Genomic DNA, 17,018 nt, shown 5'->3' on the forward strand with positions numbered 1-17,018 from the left:
GTAATGTGAAAGATAAAATGATAGAATTAAAATTTGTGATATCTCAATCAAATAAATTATGAAAATATTTAATTCACTGACAGATTTACTAAAATTCAATAAAAATTAATAAGTTATTTCATGGTCACTCAGTTTCTAGTGAGACTAGCTGCTTTAGGTAATGGTGATGAAGGAGATATACTTCTACTAAAAAAGAATGCTTTGGAATATATATTGGATTCACTGTTTTATTTTATACTACCTATATACCATCTGACATATTAATCTGAATTTTATAATTTGTAGTGCCTATTAGTGTAGTGGTGTGGTGAAATAAATAATATTTAATGTGGCAACTTTATAAATTTTTGTTTTTATCTATACATAGGCGTGTTAAATCTATGTCTTCGTTCAAGTCTTTAATGTCAAAAAACATTGCTGTTTGCTTGTGACACTAGTTTGTGCTAAGTGTTAAAGTTATTGTCTACCGATAATAAAAAAATATATATTCATCCTAATGGCTCAAAAATAGTATTTTAACGTTTTAAAGAATAATCTTTTTAATCGATACATAATTCATTTGTAATACTTTTCATTATCCACTTTCATCATGCCGCGTATTATGATAAAAGGTGGCGTTTGGCGCAACACCGAGGTTTGTAATTTCTTAAAGTTAACATAACGTTTTTTTATAACTGACTTTTTCTATTTGTTGCAACTTATAATTTTAATTATTTACAGGATGAAATTCTTAAAGCGGCGGTTATGAAATATGGGAAAAACCAATGGTCACGAATTGCTTCTTTGCTCCATCGTAAATCTGCTAAACAGTGTAAAGCTCGTTGGTATGAATGGCTGGATCCCAGCATCAAGAAGACTGAGTGGTCTCGGGAGGAAGATGAGAAGCTCTTGCACCTGGCCAAGTTGATGCCAACACAATGGAGGACCATTGCTCCCATTATTGGTCGCACTGCAGCACAGTGTCTTGAACGATATGAATATCTACTGTAAGAGATTATTAGTATTTGATATTTATAGGGATAACAAAAGTGGAACCTAATAAAATAAATTTTTACATGCAAAGCAACTTCACATATTTAAAATAATCTATGACAGTTTCATGTTGGTTCAAATTGTATATTCAAAAATGTTTCACTCTGAAGTTACAAAAACACTAGGACAATTCATTAATATATTAAAATTGCAATATTCACATGAAATTGGTTAAAAGAAATCATTTGGGTATGTCATATTGAACTGAATTTGTTATTTGATATCAGTATTGAATGATTATAACTATAAAGCGTGGAAGTTATTCAATATTAAAGAAAAAATATATCTTTGGGTGTAAACTCTATTGCTATTAGTATTTTGTCTTGAACACTTCAACTGTCTTTCCATATTTAAAATATGTTTAGACAGGGAATTGTATTAAAGAAGATTGTAAAATGACATGACTATAACAGTGATTAAAAGTACTGGACTTTTATGAAAAAAGCATTTTAGTAAAAATTATATATACATAAACTTGTAAGATTCTTACTAAACAGATTCTCATATTGAACATTTTTAGTGATCAAGCTCAAAAAAAGGAAGAAGGTGAAGATGTTGGTGATGATCCGAGGAAGCTCAAGCCGGGTGAAATTGACCCTAACCCAGAAACAAAACCAGCCAGACCTGACCCCAAGGATATGGATGAAGATGGTAAGACAGTGCCTTGTTTGTAATGTTTTAACATTATTTTGAGTAGTCCTATGGTATTGTACTTAAATTATCACAGATTTATTCTGATATTTTATATTGTCATGTCTGCATGCTTTTAAAATATGGTACTGTTTAAATTCTGCATGCAGATATTGTTAACAAAGAAATAAGTTAACCAGACTGTTTAAAGAAAATATTTTAAACAAAATAATGCCATAGATTATTATAATTTGTACTATAATTAGAAAAATATAACTGGTGTTTTTGAAAAGACAAATTTATTTAATGTACTATCATTAGTCTATTTATAATGTAAAAATTTGCCATTTTATTCATGTTGTTATGCTATGCTATGTCCTCAACTTCCTCCACATAGAGTTGTCAAAATATAAGTTTATTATATTAAAAAAAAAAATTGTAACCATAATAAGAAGTATTTTAAGTTACTTCTAATTATATCGGGTGTTTGGGGGGGAAAGTTCTGTCAGAATTAGTCTGGATTTTCTAACATTAACTGGAAGAAACAGACAAATAAATTACATTCTGGTATGTGAGCCATATTCTAGTAATTAAGTGGTTATTTTATAATTACTAAAGCTTTTTGCAATGTTACTTCTATATTTATATATTGATTTGTCGATACTGATGCTAAATTTCATCCTAATATCTTCCGTCAGAATTGGAAATGCTGTCAGAAGCTAGGGCTCGTCTCGCCAACACTCAGGGTAAAAAGGCAAAGAGAAAGGCTCGTGAGAAACAATTAGAAGAGGCTCGGCGACTTGCAGCCCTACAAAAGAGGAGGGAGTTGAGTGCTGCTGGCATATCTGTGCCTATAAGGTATCTAACAGACTACATAATATACAATTCTATCAAATACAAAAAAATATCTTTAGAAAGATGATGAACAAAGTGGATCAAAATTGAGTTGAAAGGAGCCGTTTACAAGCTAACAAACAAACATACATTTAAAGCTAATAAAAGCGTGGTAAAAATTTAACTTGTAATACATTAACCTTTGACAAAAATATTTTCAGGCGTAAAAAGAAACGTGGTGTGAATTACAATTCCGAAATTCCATTTGAAAAGAAACCAGCTGCCGGTTTTTATGATACCTCCACGGAGGTCGTTGATCCTATGGCACCGGATTTCTCTAGACTGAGACAGCAACACCTTGATGGGGAGCTACTGTCTGAGAAAGAAGAGGTATTTATTTCTTACAATACCCTCGCACTTTGAAGCAAACCTCTCCTGTCAAGCTGAATGATATTATAAGCATAAATTATAATTATTTTTCTTCAGAGGGATCGCCGCAAAGACAAACAGAAGCTGAAACAGCGTAAAGAAAACGATGTGCCACAAGCTATGCTGCAGGGTGATCAGCCAGCGAGGAAACGCAGCAAACTAGTGCTGCCTGAACCACAAGTTACTGATCAGGTTAGCGGTTATCTGAAATAAGGTTATTAATAAATGGCCATTTGGTTTTGTAATCTTTGCGCCTGTTTTGTATCAAATCCATATTAAATAGAGGATGATTTTATGTTAGGGATGACATTTATGAGCGAAAAGAAGACCAACCCTCTGATATTCAAAAATATTTGATTAACACGTCATTTAAATAGTAACTGAGCAAACTGATAGAAGACCACACACCCAAACACGTGAACTCTTTAATATGAGTATTATACCATTTATTTGTTTTTGATATTGAAATCCTTTACTTTTCCTACTTGTTACTGTTGTTCGTCATCATATAACCCCTGCAATCTTTACTTCCAGGAGTTACAGCAGGTAGTGAAGCTGGGTCGTGCGTCAGAGGAAGCTCGCGGGAGCGCGGTGGAGGGCGGCGCTACGGACGCCCTCCTGGCGACATATGCTCTAACACCTGCACCCGCCACCGCGCTTAGAACACCTGCACCTGCACAGGACAGGTCATGATTGATAAAGAGAAGATTCACATCTCTTTTATATTTACCATACTTATAGTTACTCTCCCTTAATTGATTCTAGTTATTCTTTTCGAATGTTTAATACCTTTGTGTAGAGGCTTCGAACATTGCAAGAGTTTTATCTTCTATTCTAAAGTATGTTACGAACACATACTTGCCGACAAAATGTACGGCTAAATTTTTTGTTATGATAGTATTCAACATTAAGATGATACCTACAGTCTATGAAATAAAAGCAATACATACATATTGATATAATAAATGTGGATTACTGAATATATGTTTATTCGACAGGATTTTAATGGAGGCACAGAATGTTATGGCCCTGACACATGTAGACACACCCCTGAAGGGTGGACTGAACACTCCTCTGCATGAATCAGATTTCTCCGGAGCACTGCCACAGACACAGGTCGTCGCTACACCCAATGCGGTGCTCTCCACACCATTCAGGTGCACATACATGCTTTTTTAACTGACTTAGCTTATGGGAGGTTCTCCTTTCTAATTGTGTCCATATATGAGATATTATTTCTTGTTAGCTTTTGTTTGTTATGTAAATCTGTTTTAAAAGATTTTGAACGAAGTTTAAGAACTCAGAAATTTGAAGTAAATTTTGTTTATAAAAATAGTTTTATATAATTTTTATTGAAGGTCATCGCGGACGGACGTATCAACGCCAAACAGCTTTGCAACACCTGGCCCTGGAGGGCAAGCGACGATAATGGTAAGTTAAAATAAAATAATATATAAGACGAATTTAATTAAATATCCATGCTTAATATATATCACTATGTAATTACAGACTCCAGGACTACGTGACAAACTTAGCATAAACCCAGAAGACAGGTTAATAGGAGACACGCCGCAACAAAACAACCAAATACAGAAACAAGTAAATATTAAGGAGCTTATATCCATACTAATATTATAAATGCGAAAGTAACTCTGTCTGTCTGTCTGTTACTCAATCACGCCTAAACTACTGAAACAATTTGCACGAAATTTGGTATGGAGATATTTTGATACCCGAGATATAGGTTACTTTTTAGCCCGAGAAAATGACGCATTCCCATAGGAAAATTCAGGTGGGCCGATCGCTTTTACGCCTAAACTACTGAACAGATTTATAATAATAAAATTTGGTAAGGAGATAGTTTGAGACTTAAGAAAGGACATGTGTTACTTTTGAATGCGGAAAAACAACCCCATCCCATGGGGAAAATTACTTTTCTGGCCAAGGAAGGACAAAACAAAAATCATCGTATATAAAAATATATTGCAGTAACCTACTTTTCTTAAAATGTATTAACCTGACCTAACCTATGACAATCACACTTAGTATGGCCTTATCCCATCTCGACACAATTCAAACATACGTACAAAAAAGTACAGCTCAGGTTTTTTCATACTACTATACAAAAAAACTATCCAATGCGGACGAAGTCACGGGTAAAAGCTATATATTACTAATTCTGAAAGTTACGCGGACGAAGTCGCGGGCAAAAACTAGTTTGTATATATATTGTTTACTATATCCTCTAAAAACATCGATTATATAATATTTAATGTTTATAATGGTTTCAATTTGAAGCTGAAGGCATCTGTTCGTAACGCTCTGCAATCCCTTCCCACTCCACGTAACGACTACGAGATCGTAGTCCCCGAGGCGCGGGACGACAACGACACGGAGCGGGGGGACGACCTCGTGGACGATCAGGCTGACGTCGATGACAGGATCCTCAGGGAACAAGAGGAGAAACGTATGAGATCCCATATGTCTACATATTTATTACCAATTACATGAAAACTACTCATAATTCATTAAAAATTATATAAAGCAACTTACGTGTCATCAATATATATTTGCATTTTGTTTAATTTAAATATGGAACTGTAAAACATTTGATAGTATTGAAGTTTTCAAATAGATAAGAATTATTTTTTAACCAATGACCCAGTGAATGAGTGAAAAGGATTATTACTCTTAAGCTAAATAATGACATCTTCACAAGGATTATAGTGTGAAGATTTTTGAGAACAATTATTAGCGAGTAAGTACAGAATGTGGAGCATTTTATAATAAATTTAATGACAGGTCTAGCAGCCCTAGCGCTTCGGTCCAGCGCTATAAGACGCGGTTGCGCCCGTCCGGCGGAGGTGGTTGGCGGAGCGGGAAGGACAGGTGGCGCCCTCACCTCACTACAGCGGGCCGAGGAACTGCTCAAGGCGGAAATGTTATCTATGCTGCATTATGACGCATTGCACGACCCTCCTCCCGGTAACACGGACACATTATTTATGAAATTATGGATAACCTAAATAAAGTTTATGTTTTAACTGTTCCAAGTTTATTAATCATGAGAAGTTGAAGGTGTTTGAAACAGACTAAAATATAGTGTAACGTAATGTTCTGTAAATTCTGATAGCCACAGTCAGCGTCATTAAAATATATTTTAATATTAGTATTCATATATATTCCTATTGGGTTTCTCAGATAGTTTTTATTTAATTTATATCAAAATTTTTAACCAATCACCTTCAGGTGTGGACAAGAAGCGAGCGGTACAGTTACAGGCGTCACACTTGGCGTATCTGGAACAGCATCCTTACGAGCAGTTCACACGCGAGGAGCTGGACGCGGCGGAACAGGAGTTGAACAAGGAGATGGAAGTAGTGAAGGCGGGTATGGGCCATGGAGATCTGGGACTAGAGGCGTACACCACAGTATGGGAGGAATGTCTCGCACAGGTCACTCTATAGTCTAATAATCAGGTTTTTATATAAAAATACAAACTAAACTCTTATAAGCAAACGTTGTTCATAAAAACTATAGTATTTTGGATCTTTCTCATCCACGTCCTAATTTCAAACACGCTAAATTTTGTTCAATTCATAATATTAATGTTATTGGTTTACTAATAATTATAAATTCTGTCACATGTAATACAGGGATTGTGTATTAATTTCTTGTTAAATAGCATTGAGGCTGTATTAAGATGTTTATAAAAAGTTTTTGTCTAGAATGTAATAATAAGCATGTTCGTAGGTGCTGTTTCTTCCCGGACAAAACCGATACACTCGCGCTAACTTAGCGAGCAAGAAGGATCGACTAGAGTCGGCCGAGAAGAGGTTGGAACAGAACAGGAACCATATGGCGAAAGAAGCTAAGAAATGCTCGAAAATGGAGAAAAAGTTAAGAGTGCTTACAGGTATGGCTATATATATTTGGTCACATATCATGTTACAATTTGTAATATAAGACTAAAAAGTTAGGACTAGAGTCTTATTTACCTTTCATAGTCACTTTTACCAATTTTTTTTTTTTAATTCAAGCAATTGTGACCCTTAGTACCAAATTTCATATTATATCGAAATTAATTTCACCCATGTTTAGATAACGCTCTAACTCGTGTACAATGATTATTTTGTATAATTATAACACATAAAAATTTCAGGTGGTTACCAAAGTCGAACTGCTTCACTAATAAAGCAGTTTCAGGAACTGCAAGATCAAATAGAGCAATCTAATTTAGAATTATCAACATTCAAATTTCTCGCTGAGCAAGAAAAGGCAGCTATACCTAGACGAGTCGAGGTATGTCACAATTAAATATCATACTACTAAATTAACAGTGTTTGTTATAAGACAATGCTTAACAAAAATTGATAAAACTTTTCAGTCTCTCACTGAAGATGTGAATAGACAAACGGAGAGAGAGAAACAACTCCAGAAGCGCTATGCCGAACTACAAGCAGAGTTGGAAGATATTCACAAGGGACGTCTGAATAAGGAAGGACAAACAAAACAAGTGGAACCAGAACTTTCATAAAATAAATTAGTTAATTAATTAAAGAGTTATTGAAAAAAACTTTGGATTTTATAATAAAATATATCACATGAGATTGTGATCTGAATACAACAATAGTCTTAGGTTAAAGTTACACTGAAATGACTGCAAATAAACAATTGAAATGCTGTTTTAATCTATTATTTCCCGTATATTACATACACAATCTGTAGTATTTATAGAATTATCACTAAGTACATATTTTAATGCATAGAAATATTTACTTACTTAGTACATCATAAAATTATAATAATATGATTTTTCATAATATAAAAGTATTTTATATAAAATGTTATTTTCAAATATAATTGATAATATATACATTGCACTCTTATACATTTTTGGTTTCTATATTACAGTTGTTTTTTTAATACAATAATATTTGTGATATAAAAATCTTTGATTGTAAAATTGGTATGGTGAGTATTCTATGGATTTAAAATGGCTATAAAAATATAAACATTTACATGTCTACCATAACCTTAACATACCAATCCATATCAAATAAAATAGATTTTTGTTAATTTAATTTCTTTGGTTTTAAGTCTCTAGAAAACATTATTTCTAATTTCTATGTCATTCATTCATTCATTCACTAAATATATCGAAAACGTTGTTGATGTGGAAATATCTTTTGATATCTTCACAGATATCTTCATATTCTGTAATAGTTGAATTTTCTTCAACGGTTTGAAGGGGAATATCAACCAAGTTTTTCTCATTAATAACATTTGTTTCATCATTGTGTTCGACTGTTCCTGTAGATTCATCATCTGCCAATATTTCGGTGTCAAAATCTGATATATTACTTTCTTCGTATGACAAATCCGTTTTGTATACACCTAATGTTGACAGTTTTATCGAAATATTATTCAAATTGCCAATTAATTGAACGTCGGGCAACTCCGGAAGCTTTTTAGAAAATAATGGCAATATTTCGTCCGATACTTTCGGTTTCAACGACCTTAATAAACTACATTTACAAATGTTACTGCAAATAAAGCAATGTTTCAACTCATTGTTTTGTATTACAGTGTTATTGGAATTATAGGAATTTAGTTTACTTTTTTTCGCAGGCTGTGGACCGTCATTTCTAGTCATTCCTGTTGGGAAATCTTTTTTGTCCTGTAACAGCTCTGTAAACAGTTTGGTGTCTGTTGAATGGCCAACTAAAATACTTTTCTGTAATATACACTGCCCTTCCAAGAGTGAAGATAATAGTATAAGTGGTTCCTCGCTCCTCTTCCTTTTAAAGTCCTCTACAAAAAAAAAAAAACGTTACACGTATTCGTGACAACGAAGGGTTATTGAAATATAAATAAAACTGTAATTTTTACCTTGTTTACATAAACAGTAAAGAAATCAGACTACACACATTTCCTCACACTCTCACAGTTATTACAATTCAAAATAAATAGTACAATATTAAATATTTGCCAGTCATGTTATCATTAAATTTATTAATATGTGATAATATAAAGGATAGTTCATATAAAAGGGTATTATAGTTACATAATACATTTGACGTTAATAAATAAAAGATTCATTGTATAAAATACCAATTGGTAACAATAATTTCAAAATTTTCGAGTCTAAAAAATTTTAATTATCCCGACCTTCTTAAAAATGTGGAATAATCGTGGATATCAAAAAAAAAAATTTAACTCTATGTTTCTATCGACACATAATTTATCAGTCGGGCGTATTATTACTCTAATTTCCTATTGCAACTAAGCAATTATAATGAAATATCGGAACAGTAAATATGAATCTATTTATTTAGATGTTTTATTTACCTAAAAAATATTTATTAATCTGTCGTTTAGTAAATAGTAACTTCAATGAGGAAAATCATATAGTCATACACATGTATAGAAGTAAAATTGTCTTTGCTAGCAAAAGTATATTTACCTTCTGTCATGGACCAATATTCGTATGGCCGTGAAAAAAAATTACAATCACGGTAGCCTCTAGGAAAAACAACACGAAATTCCTCTTCAGAAACCCAATTATGTCCGTTTACATCACATTTTAAGCATTTTTTATTTAAAGTTTCTTCCACCGACATTGTAATAGTTAATTTGTAACATTTAAATTATTTACAAAATTATGTTTGTTATCCCAATCATGTCCCTAAATTCCGTTCTAAACTAACGCTGTGAGGGTTCACGTAAATGTTATCATGTTATTTACAAGCTCTAATATCATGTTAATAATATTCAATGTTCAAGGTCTCCACTGTTGATTTTTAGTCGCGATTAATTTTATATAAGGTATCGTTTGGTCGAGGCAAAACCATTCAGAAATGGTACTAATCATTCATATATCCCTAAATCGTTGTCACAGCTTGAACGTGTAAGAGGATACTGGTTTTCGTTTGGGCCAAAACTCATAACTACACTGTCGATTTCCCATGTTTTAAGAGTTCTATAAATATCGAGGTCACTTGCAGTCACGTGACCATAGTGTGACCTCATTATACAAGAATGAAGAAGCCGCTGAGCTGTAATTCGTGGGCGTGGTTCAATGTTTCTTTTGTTTTAGTCATTTTGTAGGTATAAAGGGAAAGGTCAATTAATTAACTTTTTAAAAGGAATACGGATAGTGAAATAAAAAAATATATTAAAACGATATTAAAAAGACCGTACTACATTCGACCACATTACATGTTTATTAATTGTCTATTTATTTTAACATTAACAATTGTGAGGAATTAAATTAACATTATTTATTTTCTTAGGCAAAATAATTTCTGTAAAACATAGAATACATACAATGGTTCGTTTGTATTTTTAATAAATTTACTAAAAATATTTTAAGGGGGGGGGGGCTCTATGATAAAACAAATTTCCATTTAACCTAAAATAATGTGTTTTACAATCAATATTGAGTAATAAGTAATACCTAAAAATATAATGTAGAAAGAGTCCCAGATATCATTTAGCACAATATGAACAATATTTTAACACGTATAACTGTTAAACTAAATTTAAAAAAGAAAAAGAATGACCCAACTTTCAGTAGTAATTACAGACAACATTAGCAGTTGATAAGATAATGAAAGGAGACGTATTGGTCGCGATAAGAGAAGTTTTATTTCAACACTCCTACTCACAAGCTATATGCTACATAGAGCAGGTTTACTGCCGGTGATGCTTTTCAATTTCTGTAGTCTTGGATCAGGTAGACCCTTCGAAAGCGTATCCGCTTCCTTGTATTTAGTACTTTTTTTTAAATTATTATGCCTGTGTTGACAAAATCTCTGTTTAAATGGACATTTTTGGTCCATGTGTTTAGATTTAGAATGGAGTACTTTATTTCGTGCAATCTTCAGTGCTGCTCAAGGTATATAGTTATTTTTTCTGTATCAATGCAAAATTCTTGAACAGTATTTTCAGGTGTATACCTTCTTCGGGAGCATGTATAAATGATACTCCGCTTCTGCTGTCGAGAGTTCCACACACTTTGTTTAGACGAAGGCTGAATGAAATATTTTCTATTCATTTTAAAATATTTTCTATCCAACGAGAAATATTTTCTATTTATTGTAACATCGAGCCTAATCAGCAACAGCCATTTCAAGCAGTTATTCAACATATTTAAAATCAATTTCTAGTAATGTCTGTTGCCTTTCTAAATCTATCATTTCGAATATTTTACATCTATTACATATACATGAAGACTTTTCCTCTTTTTTCGGGTACAGGTAATGAAATCCATTTCTTTGAATTCCAGAGAGACGAAACTTCTCAACATTCCATGTCTTTTAGTAGGCTGTAGAGAGATTTAGCTGTTATAACTCTTGCTTCTACTTCTACCGCGTACAAATTTACAACGAACATATTCGTAGTGAGTTCGTTAGTGAGCTCGTGCTCGTGCTCGAGCGTGGTTTTTGGAGATGTTGGTCTCCCAAGGAACCGTGACCTCTATTAGCACAACGCGCTTTAAAATCTGCGAATATAAAAACATGTCTGGTCTGGACGCCGACGCACAAATATCTTCTGGGATTTTATATTGCTCCTCAAACGTATCCACCATTATAGTCCAATTCGAAGCTGCTTTAATGATAGAGTAAAATTTGACGTTTGCCTTGTGCCTTCTCTCACAAAACCTTTTAATAGGTGATTTGTGGTTAATTCTTTTTGCGCTCTGATTATATGAATTCTAAACCCTATCGTGACGACGCGAGTATTGACCGCTATCCAAGAGTACCCTACATCCCACCAGCAAACGCTTAGCAGTTCCAGTTGCCTCCCTGCAGATGTAGTTAAGTTTTTTCGGTACCTTTACCTCATCTTACTAATTCTGATTTGGGAGAGTCATCTGAAACAAAATTTTAAAAGTACTGGATAATCATGACTTTTAGTGCTAATGGAATGCAAAAATCTTCTATGTGTAACCACTGTTTCTGCTTTTCTAAGCTCATTGATCTTATATTAAGAATTCTCGTTTTGCCGAATAAAAATCTTTAATATATCCGTATATTTGGCCTTCCGACTTGATCCTTACCCTACTCTGTTACTTGGTGCCGCTATGATAATATGTTTATGGAATTGAAGTCTTGGTTCAAGCTCCAGGACATCTTTGTGTTGTGGGAGTGATGTAACGACGTCATCATGGGATTTCCCCAGGATATGTCTCTTGGGAACTCTTAGGTGTATATAGAGTTCCGAGGCTCTTTTTAGATTCATCCCAAAATTATTGCGATCCTTGAATAACGTTGACGAATCAGCCGATAGCGCGAGCCCGAGCCATAACTTCGACACCTTTATGACGCCTGCGTCTAACTCTGGAAAAAAGATTTTATTAAAATCATAGACGAGAAAAGGTCAATTCAAACGTGATACATATTAGATAATTATCGTAGATCCAAGCTTTTTTGACGTTATTGTTCTGTTGACCATCTACCTTCTTACGATCGTTTAAAAAGCTATCTAATATTCCTTCTAAGGATGGAGTACGACCTATGTTATTTACCTTACGACCGCGAAATTGAAAAGGAGCATTTTCCGTAACTGTAAAAACGCATTGACCGCCTAACGATAATCCCGGATCGTATTAGATATATTTTGTATTTCGTCTACCAAGACACAGACAGTGACATTTATTTGGTTTTGTCCTCAATCCATCCGGTCACTCACAGAATTTATCCACTTCATCCAATAGTACTTGACAGTCTTCTTCTTCCTGGCAATTATCCCAGCATTAGCCAGGGTCTGCCTTCCTGCTCAAACTCCTCCACTTTGCACGGTCTTTAGCATCCGCGGTGGTAAGTCCATTGGCTCTCATATCCTGCTTCACGGTGTCCTGCCATCGCTTTCTTGGGCATCCTGGGGGTCTTGCTCCAGGGACCGACATATCAAGGCAAATTTTTCCGACGTAATTCTCAGGCCGGCGTGCAACGTGGCCATACCATCTCAGGCGACTCTCTTGAAGCTTATCCGCTACGTCACGGACTCCAAGACTACCTCGGATAAATGTGTTACGTATACGGTCAGCCCGCGTTACGTCACACATTCACCTCAGCATCTTCATCTCCGTGACGTGAAGCTCCTGAGTGTGCCTGGACAGTGTTGGCCAACATTCGCTTCCATATAAGAGAACCGGTCGGATTATGCTCTTGTATATTATTCCCTTGAGCTTGGTAGGTATTCTGCGATCGCAGACCACACCTGTGACCTCACGCCATTTCGCCCAAGCAGCGCTGATCCGGGCTTGGACATCGTGATCGATGCCTCCGGACTCATGCAGAATAGATCCAAGGTACCTGAACTTTTCCGACTTAACGGCTGGTTCAGGACCTATATGGATAGTGCAAGAGTCCGGGCTTCCGCAAGCCATGTACTCGGTCTTCGTCACATTTAGTTTAAGACCACCGTTCTCAAGCGTACCCTTCCAGAGGTTCACTCTTCGCTCTAGCGTCAACCTGCTCTCATCAATGAGCGCTATGTCATCGGCATACATCATCAGCCATGGAGGCTGGTCCTGGATGTTAGCCGAGACAGTGTCCAGCACTACATTGAACAAGAAGGGGCTAAGAACCGAGCCTTGGTGAACCCCTACTGAGATCGGAAAGGGTTTTGTATCGCCAACAGCAGTCCTAACCATTGAAACGGAATCGCGGTACATGTCTCTGATGATGTCAATATAGGCCTCAGGGATCCCTTTGAATTGCAATGCCCACCAGATACATTGACGAGGCACGCAGTCAAAGGCCTTCTGCAGATCTAGGAATGCGACATGCAGAGCTCTCCTTTTTTCCCTGTATGCCTCCATCAGAGTTCTGATGGCAAAGATGGCGTCCAAGGTGCCCGATCCTGGCTAAAATCCATATTGACATTCCGAGACAGTACACTCTCGGCGGAGCCTGAGGTCGATCATACGCTCAAAGAGCTTCATGGTGTGACTCATGATCTTAACGCCCCTATAACTACCACAATCTTGAACACTGCCCCTGCCTTTGTATATAGGGGTAATGTAACTATAACGCCACTGATGTGGCATAGTCCCAGTGTTCAAGACGCGGTTAAAAAGGTCCGTCAGTATGAGCACACCAAGAGAGCCCAATGATTTCCACGCTTCGATCAGAATATCGTCATGTCCCACCGCTTTCCGATTCTTCATGCGTCGAAGACAATTCCGAGTTTCGTCAGGTGTTATCGGGGCAATAAGTCCAAGATTAGGAGGTATTTGGGTTGGAAGACTGCACGGATGCTGAGTATTTAGCAACTTCTTGAAGTAGCATCTCCATCTCTCCTTCACAGAGGCATGATTACACAGGAACGTGCCTTGGGAATCTTTGACGCTAAGATATTTTGCGATATCTTGCGTCGCCTTATCCCGAGCTCGTGCCAATTTGTAAATGAGCTTCTGCCCCTCCGCAGTTTCAAGTGTATCATATAATGGTGATAACCTATCACTGCGGGCTCTGGCAACAGCCCTTTTACTGGCACGTTCCGCTGCTATGTACTCTAGTCTGTCTTCAGGAGAGTTTGATTGCTGCCACTTCTTAAAGGCAGTCTTCTTTTCACGAATCACCTCCTGCGCTTCGTCATTCCACCACCATGTCTCCTTGTCAATGACCCGTCCTCCCTTAGAAAGGCCTAGAACTCGTTTACCTGCTGTGATAATTGCTGACTGGGCTCGATCCCAAACTTCCTGAGCAGTTTTGGTATTAGTCGACAGATTTTGACTCTCAACCTCTGCCCGAAAGCTGGTCTGCATCGTTCCATTCAGCAAGCACCACCTGATACGAGGCTTACGTTTCTCGGCCACTTTCTTTTTCGGGGTAACAACATAGTCCATGACAAGAAGTTGTTGTAGATGTTGGGCCGTCAGGCTTTCACCAGGAATGACTTTACAGTTAGTCACCTTGCCGATATGACACCGTCTGGTCAGCAGATAATCTATTTGGGTTGAGTGGGACCCGCTCTTATACGTGATAAGGTGCTGTGGAGTCTTTTGGAAGAACGTGTTCACGACGGCTAAGTCAGACGCAATACAGGTTCTGAGAATATTTTCTCCCTCTGCATTGCGGCGACCATAACCAAAACCACCGTGTACACGGTCAAACGTTTCCGCAGCCCTACCTACGTGGCCATTTAAGTCCCCCCCAACTATGATTACTTCAGCAGCTGGTATAGCACGTAGAACCTCTTCAAATTGCTCCCAGAATGACTCTTTTTCGGACCCGCTACATCCAGCCTGAGGAGTATAAGCAATGATCAAGTTAGTAATCACTCCCTCGATCAGTACCCGCACCCGCATCAGGCGGTCGCAGCGACGATCAACTTCAAGAAGACCATTCCGAAGCTCTTCAGATAGCACTACCGCTACACCAGCTTTACCTGAAGGCGACCCAGTGTATATCAGCCGGTAACCCTGTCCGATGTTCCGAGACTCATTGCCCTTCCAGCGAGTTTCCTGGAGGAACGCACACTGGACCCGACGTCTCATGAGTACATCTGCGAGTTCTCTGCATCGTCCGGTTAGAGAGCCAATATTCCACGTTGCAAAGCGGATTTTCCTTTGGGGTACTAACGTCTTTAGTCGTGCCCGTACTTGACACGGTAGCCCTTGCCCACTTATCGTAGGTGTAGGGCGATGTGCCTGCGCGTCGTTTATCGGCGACGCCCTAGCCGTACCCAGTCCATAAACTTTTGCAACCATAAGAGTGGCGGGAGTGGTTTTAACGGAGCGACTGCCGTCTGACCTCCAAAACCCCGTTTTACGGGTAAAACCAGGAAAGGAAAAGATAGAGAAGGCGGGAAAGAGGTTAGGAAGGGGAATGAGGTGAGGTACATGACACCACCTTCATGGACTGAGGATAGAGGTATGAAAGTGGTGGCTCGAGGATCCGGCCAATAGTACTTGACAGTGTTTGGAGTTACGTATCAATGTTGCGAGATCGTCAGCGAATCGTAAGATTGATTCTGTGTATTTTTTTCTCGTTGCATATTAGTTTTTCTACTAAAATATTAATTACAATATTAAATGTTATTGGAGATAAACAACAGCCTTGAAATAGTCCTACATTGAACCTCAAAATTTTGAAACGCTTTTCTTAATTATTATAGAAAAATTTAATTTTGAGTGATACTTTCTTACACTTACACACCCTTCATACACTTTCTTGAAGTATAAATTTTTGGCAAATATTCTTTTTGATTTTCTTGTATTTTCAGAAATATATCTCTATGAAATTTTTATTTTTTAAGCTGTTATATGTCTATATCCATCAGATTGAGTTCTAAATTTTATTCTAAAAATGGCTCAATCAAGATCTATATCTTATGGAGTTCATTTTTTGCACGGGTGCAAAGGTCTTATTATAATCGAGGACTAGTCTCTGGGAGAACCCACGAGCTACTAGTCGGCCTTTTCTGATCTCTTTATTGACGGGCCATTTAATGTTTTCAGACCCATTTTTCCTATTTCTTTGCTGTGTCACATAATCTTTCATCCATATTAATTGTTTTTTTGGCCTTTGTACTTTATGCTTTCTAGTTCATTATTTCGTTGTTTCCTCATTTTCTTCTCATTCAGGATGTGGCTACATCTTCAAGTAATTCTTCACTTGTTTTAGGTCGTTCTGGAACTCATTCATGTTTTGCAGATTCTTCTATGTCATCATTAAAATAATCTTGATCTTCAATTAATAGTAATTCTTTTTATCCAGGCCATTTCTTTTCAGATGGTGAAATTATTCCTCTTTTGTTGGCAAGTCATTGTATTTTGCAAGTTTTAAATCCCTAGTGATAGCTTCACTCTCATTTTCAATTCAAATTTTGTAACTTTTAATGAGGTCTTCATGCAACTCAACTTTTGTTAGTATTACCGCTGCTTGTGACGTGACTCTTGATTCAAAAGATTTTATAAGTTACTCATATCAATGCGAACTAAGATCAACACATCCAAGTGTTGTACATATTTGTAACACATTGACGAAAACCCTTCAGAATTTGGAAGTCTTGCTAGGCAGCCGGAGCGACTCTCCAGTCAGATGGGTCTCGGAAAGAATAGCTATTTTGTTTTATTT

At 36.5% G+C, this 17,018-nt stretch overlaps 2 protein-coding genes across 4 annotated transcripts; one reads left to right on the forward strand and one right to left on the reverse strand.

Annotated features, from left to right (window-relative positions):
• The first annotated feature begins 405 nt into the window (after positions 1-405).
• On the forward strand, positions 406-7,610 carry LOC116766784 (cell division cycle 5-like protein). The gene is made up of 16 exons (XM_032656879.2): positions 406-634; positions 721-986; positions 1,553-1,683; positions 2,361-2,520; positions 2,718-2,886; positions 2,983-3,117; positions 3,460-3,611; positions 3,924-4,082; positions 4,284-4,356; positions 4,435-4,524; positions 5,224-5,392; positions 5,728-5,910; positions 6,175-6,380; positions 6,679-6,841; positions 7,088-7,227; positions 7,313-7,610. The coding sequence occupies exons 1-16, from the start codon at positions 590-592 to the stop codon at positions 7,460-7,462; spliced, it is 2,391 nt and encodes a 796-aa protein (XP_032512770.1). The 5' UTR covers positions 406-589; the 3' UTR covers positions 7,463-7,610.
• On the reverse strand, positions 7,593-9,916 carry LOC116767062 (uncharacterized). Of its 3 annotated transcripts, XR_009752673.1 has the most exons (3): positions 8,818-9,000; positions 8,545-8,739; positions 7,593-8,471 (listed from the first exon to the last, which is right to left on the reverse strand). XR_009752673.1 is itself a non-coding variant. In XM_032657213.2 (2 exons), exons 1-2 carry the CDS (start codon positions 9,546-9,548, stop codon positions 8,069-8,071), a joined length of 828 nt encoding a protein of 275 aa, XP_032513104.2. In that variant the 5' UTR covers positions 9,549-9,916; the 3' UTR covers positions 7,593-8,068. The 3 variants fall into 3 exon arrangements, 1 of the variants encoding a protein (XP_032513104.2); XR_004353284.2 differs by having other exon boundaries at positions 7,593-8,739; positions 8,818-9,379; XM_032657213.2 differs by lacking the exon at positions 8,818-9,000 and adding an exon at positions 9,392-9,916 and having other exon boundaries at positions 7,593-8,739.
• Between the last annotated feature and the right edge of the window lie 7,102 nt (positions 9,917-17,018).

Source organism: Danaus plexippus, chromosome 10 (genome assembly GCF_018135715.1).
Source record: "Danaus plexippus chromosome 10, MEX_DaPlex, whole genome shotgun sequence".
NCBI classification, from domain to species: domain Eukaryota; kingdom Metazoa; phylum Arthropoda; class Insecta; order Lepidoptera; family Nymphalidae; genus Danaus; species Danaus plexippus.

Bases quoted from the DNA above. Each gene is read 5' to 3' on its own strand.
- LOC116766784 (XM_032656879.2), top strand. From the start codon at position 590: ATGCCGCGTATTATGATAAAAGGTGGCGTTTGGCGCAACACCGAG. The intron at 2,887-2,982 runs GTATTTATTTCT...ATTTTTCTTCAG, and splicing joins TACTGTCTGAGAAAGAAGAG to AGGGATCGCCGCAAAGACAA. The intron at 6,842-7,087 runs GTATGGCTATAT...TAAAAATTTCAG, and splicing joins AAAGTTAAGAGTGCTTACAG to GTGGTTACCAAAGTCGAACT.
- LOC116767062 (XM_032657213.2), bottom strand. From the start codon at position 9,548: ATGTCGGTGGAAGAAACTTTAAATAAAAAATGCTTAAAATGTGATGTA. The intron at 8,740-9,391 runs GTAAATATACTT...TTTTTTTTGTAG, and splicing joins ATATTGGTCCATGACAGAAG to AGGACTTTAAAAGGAAGAGG.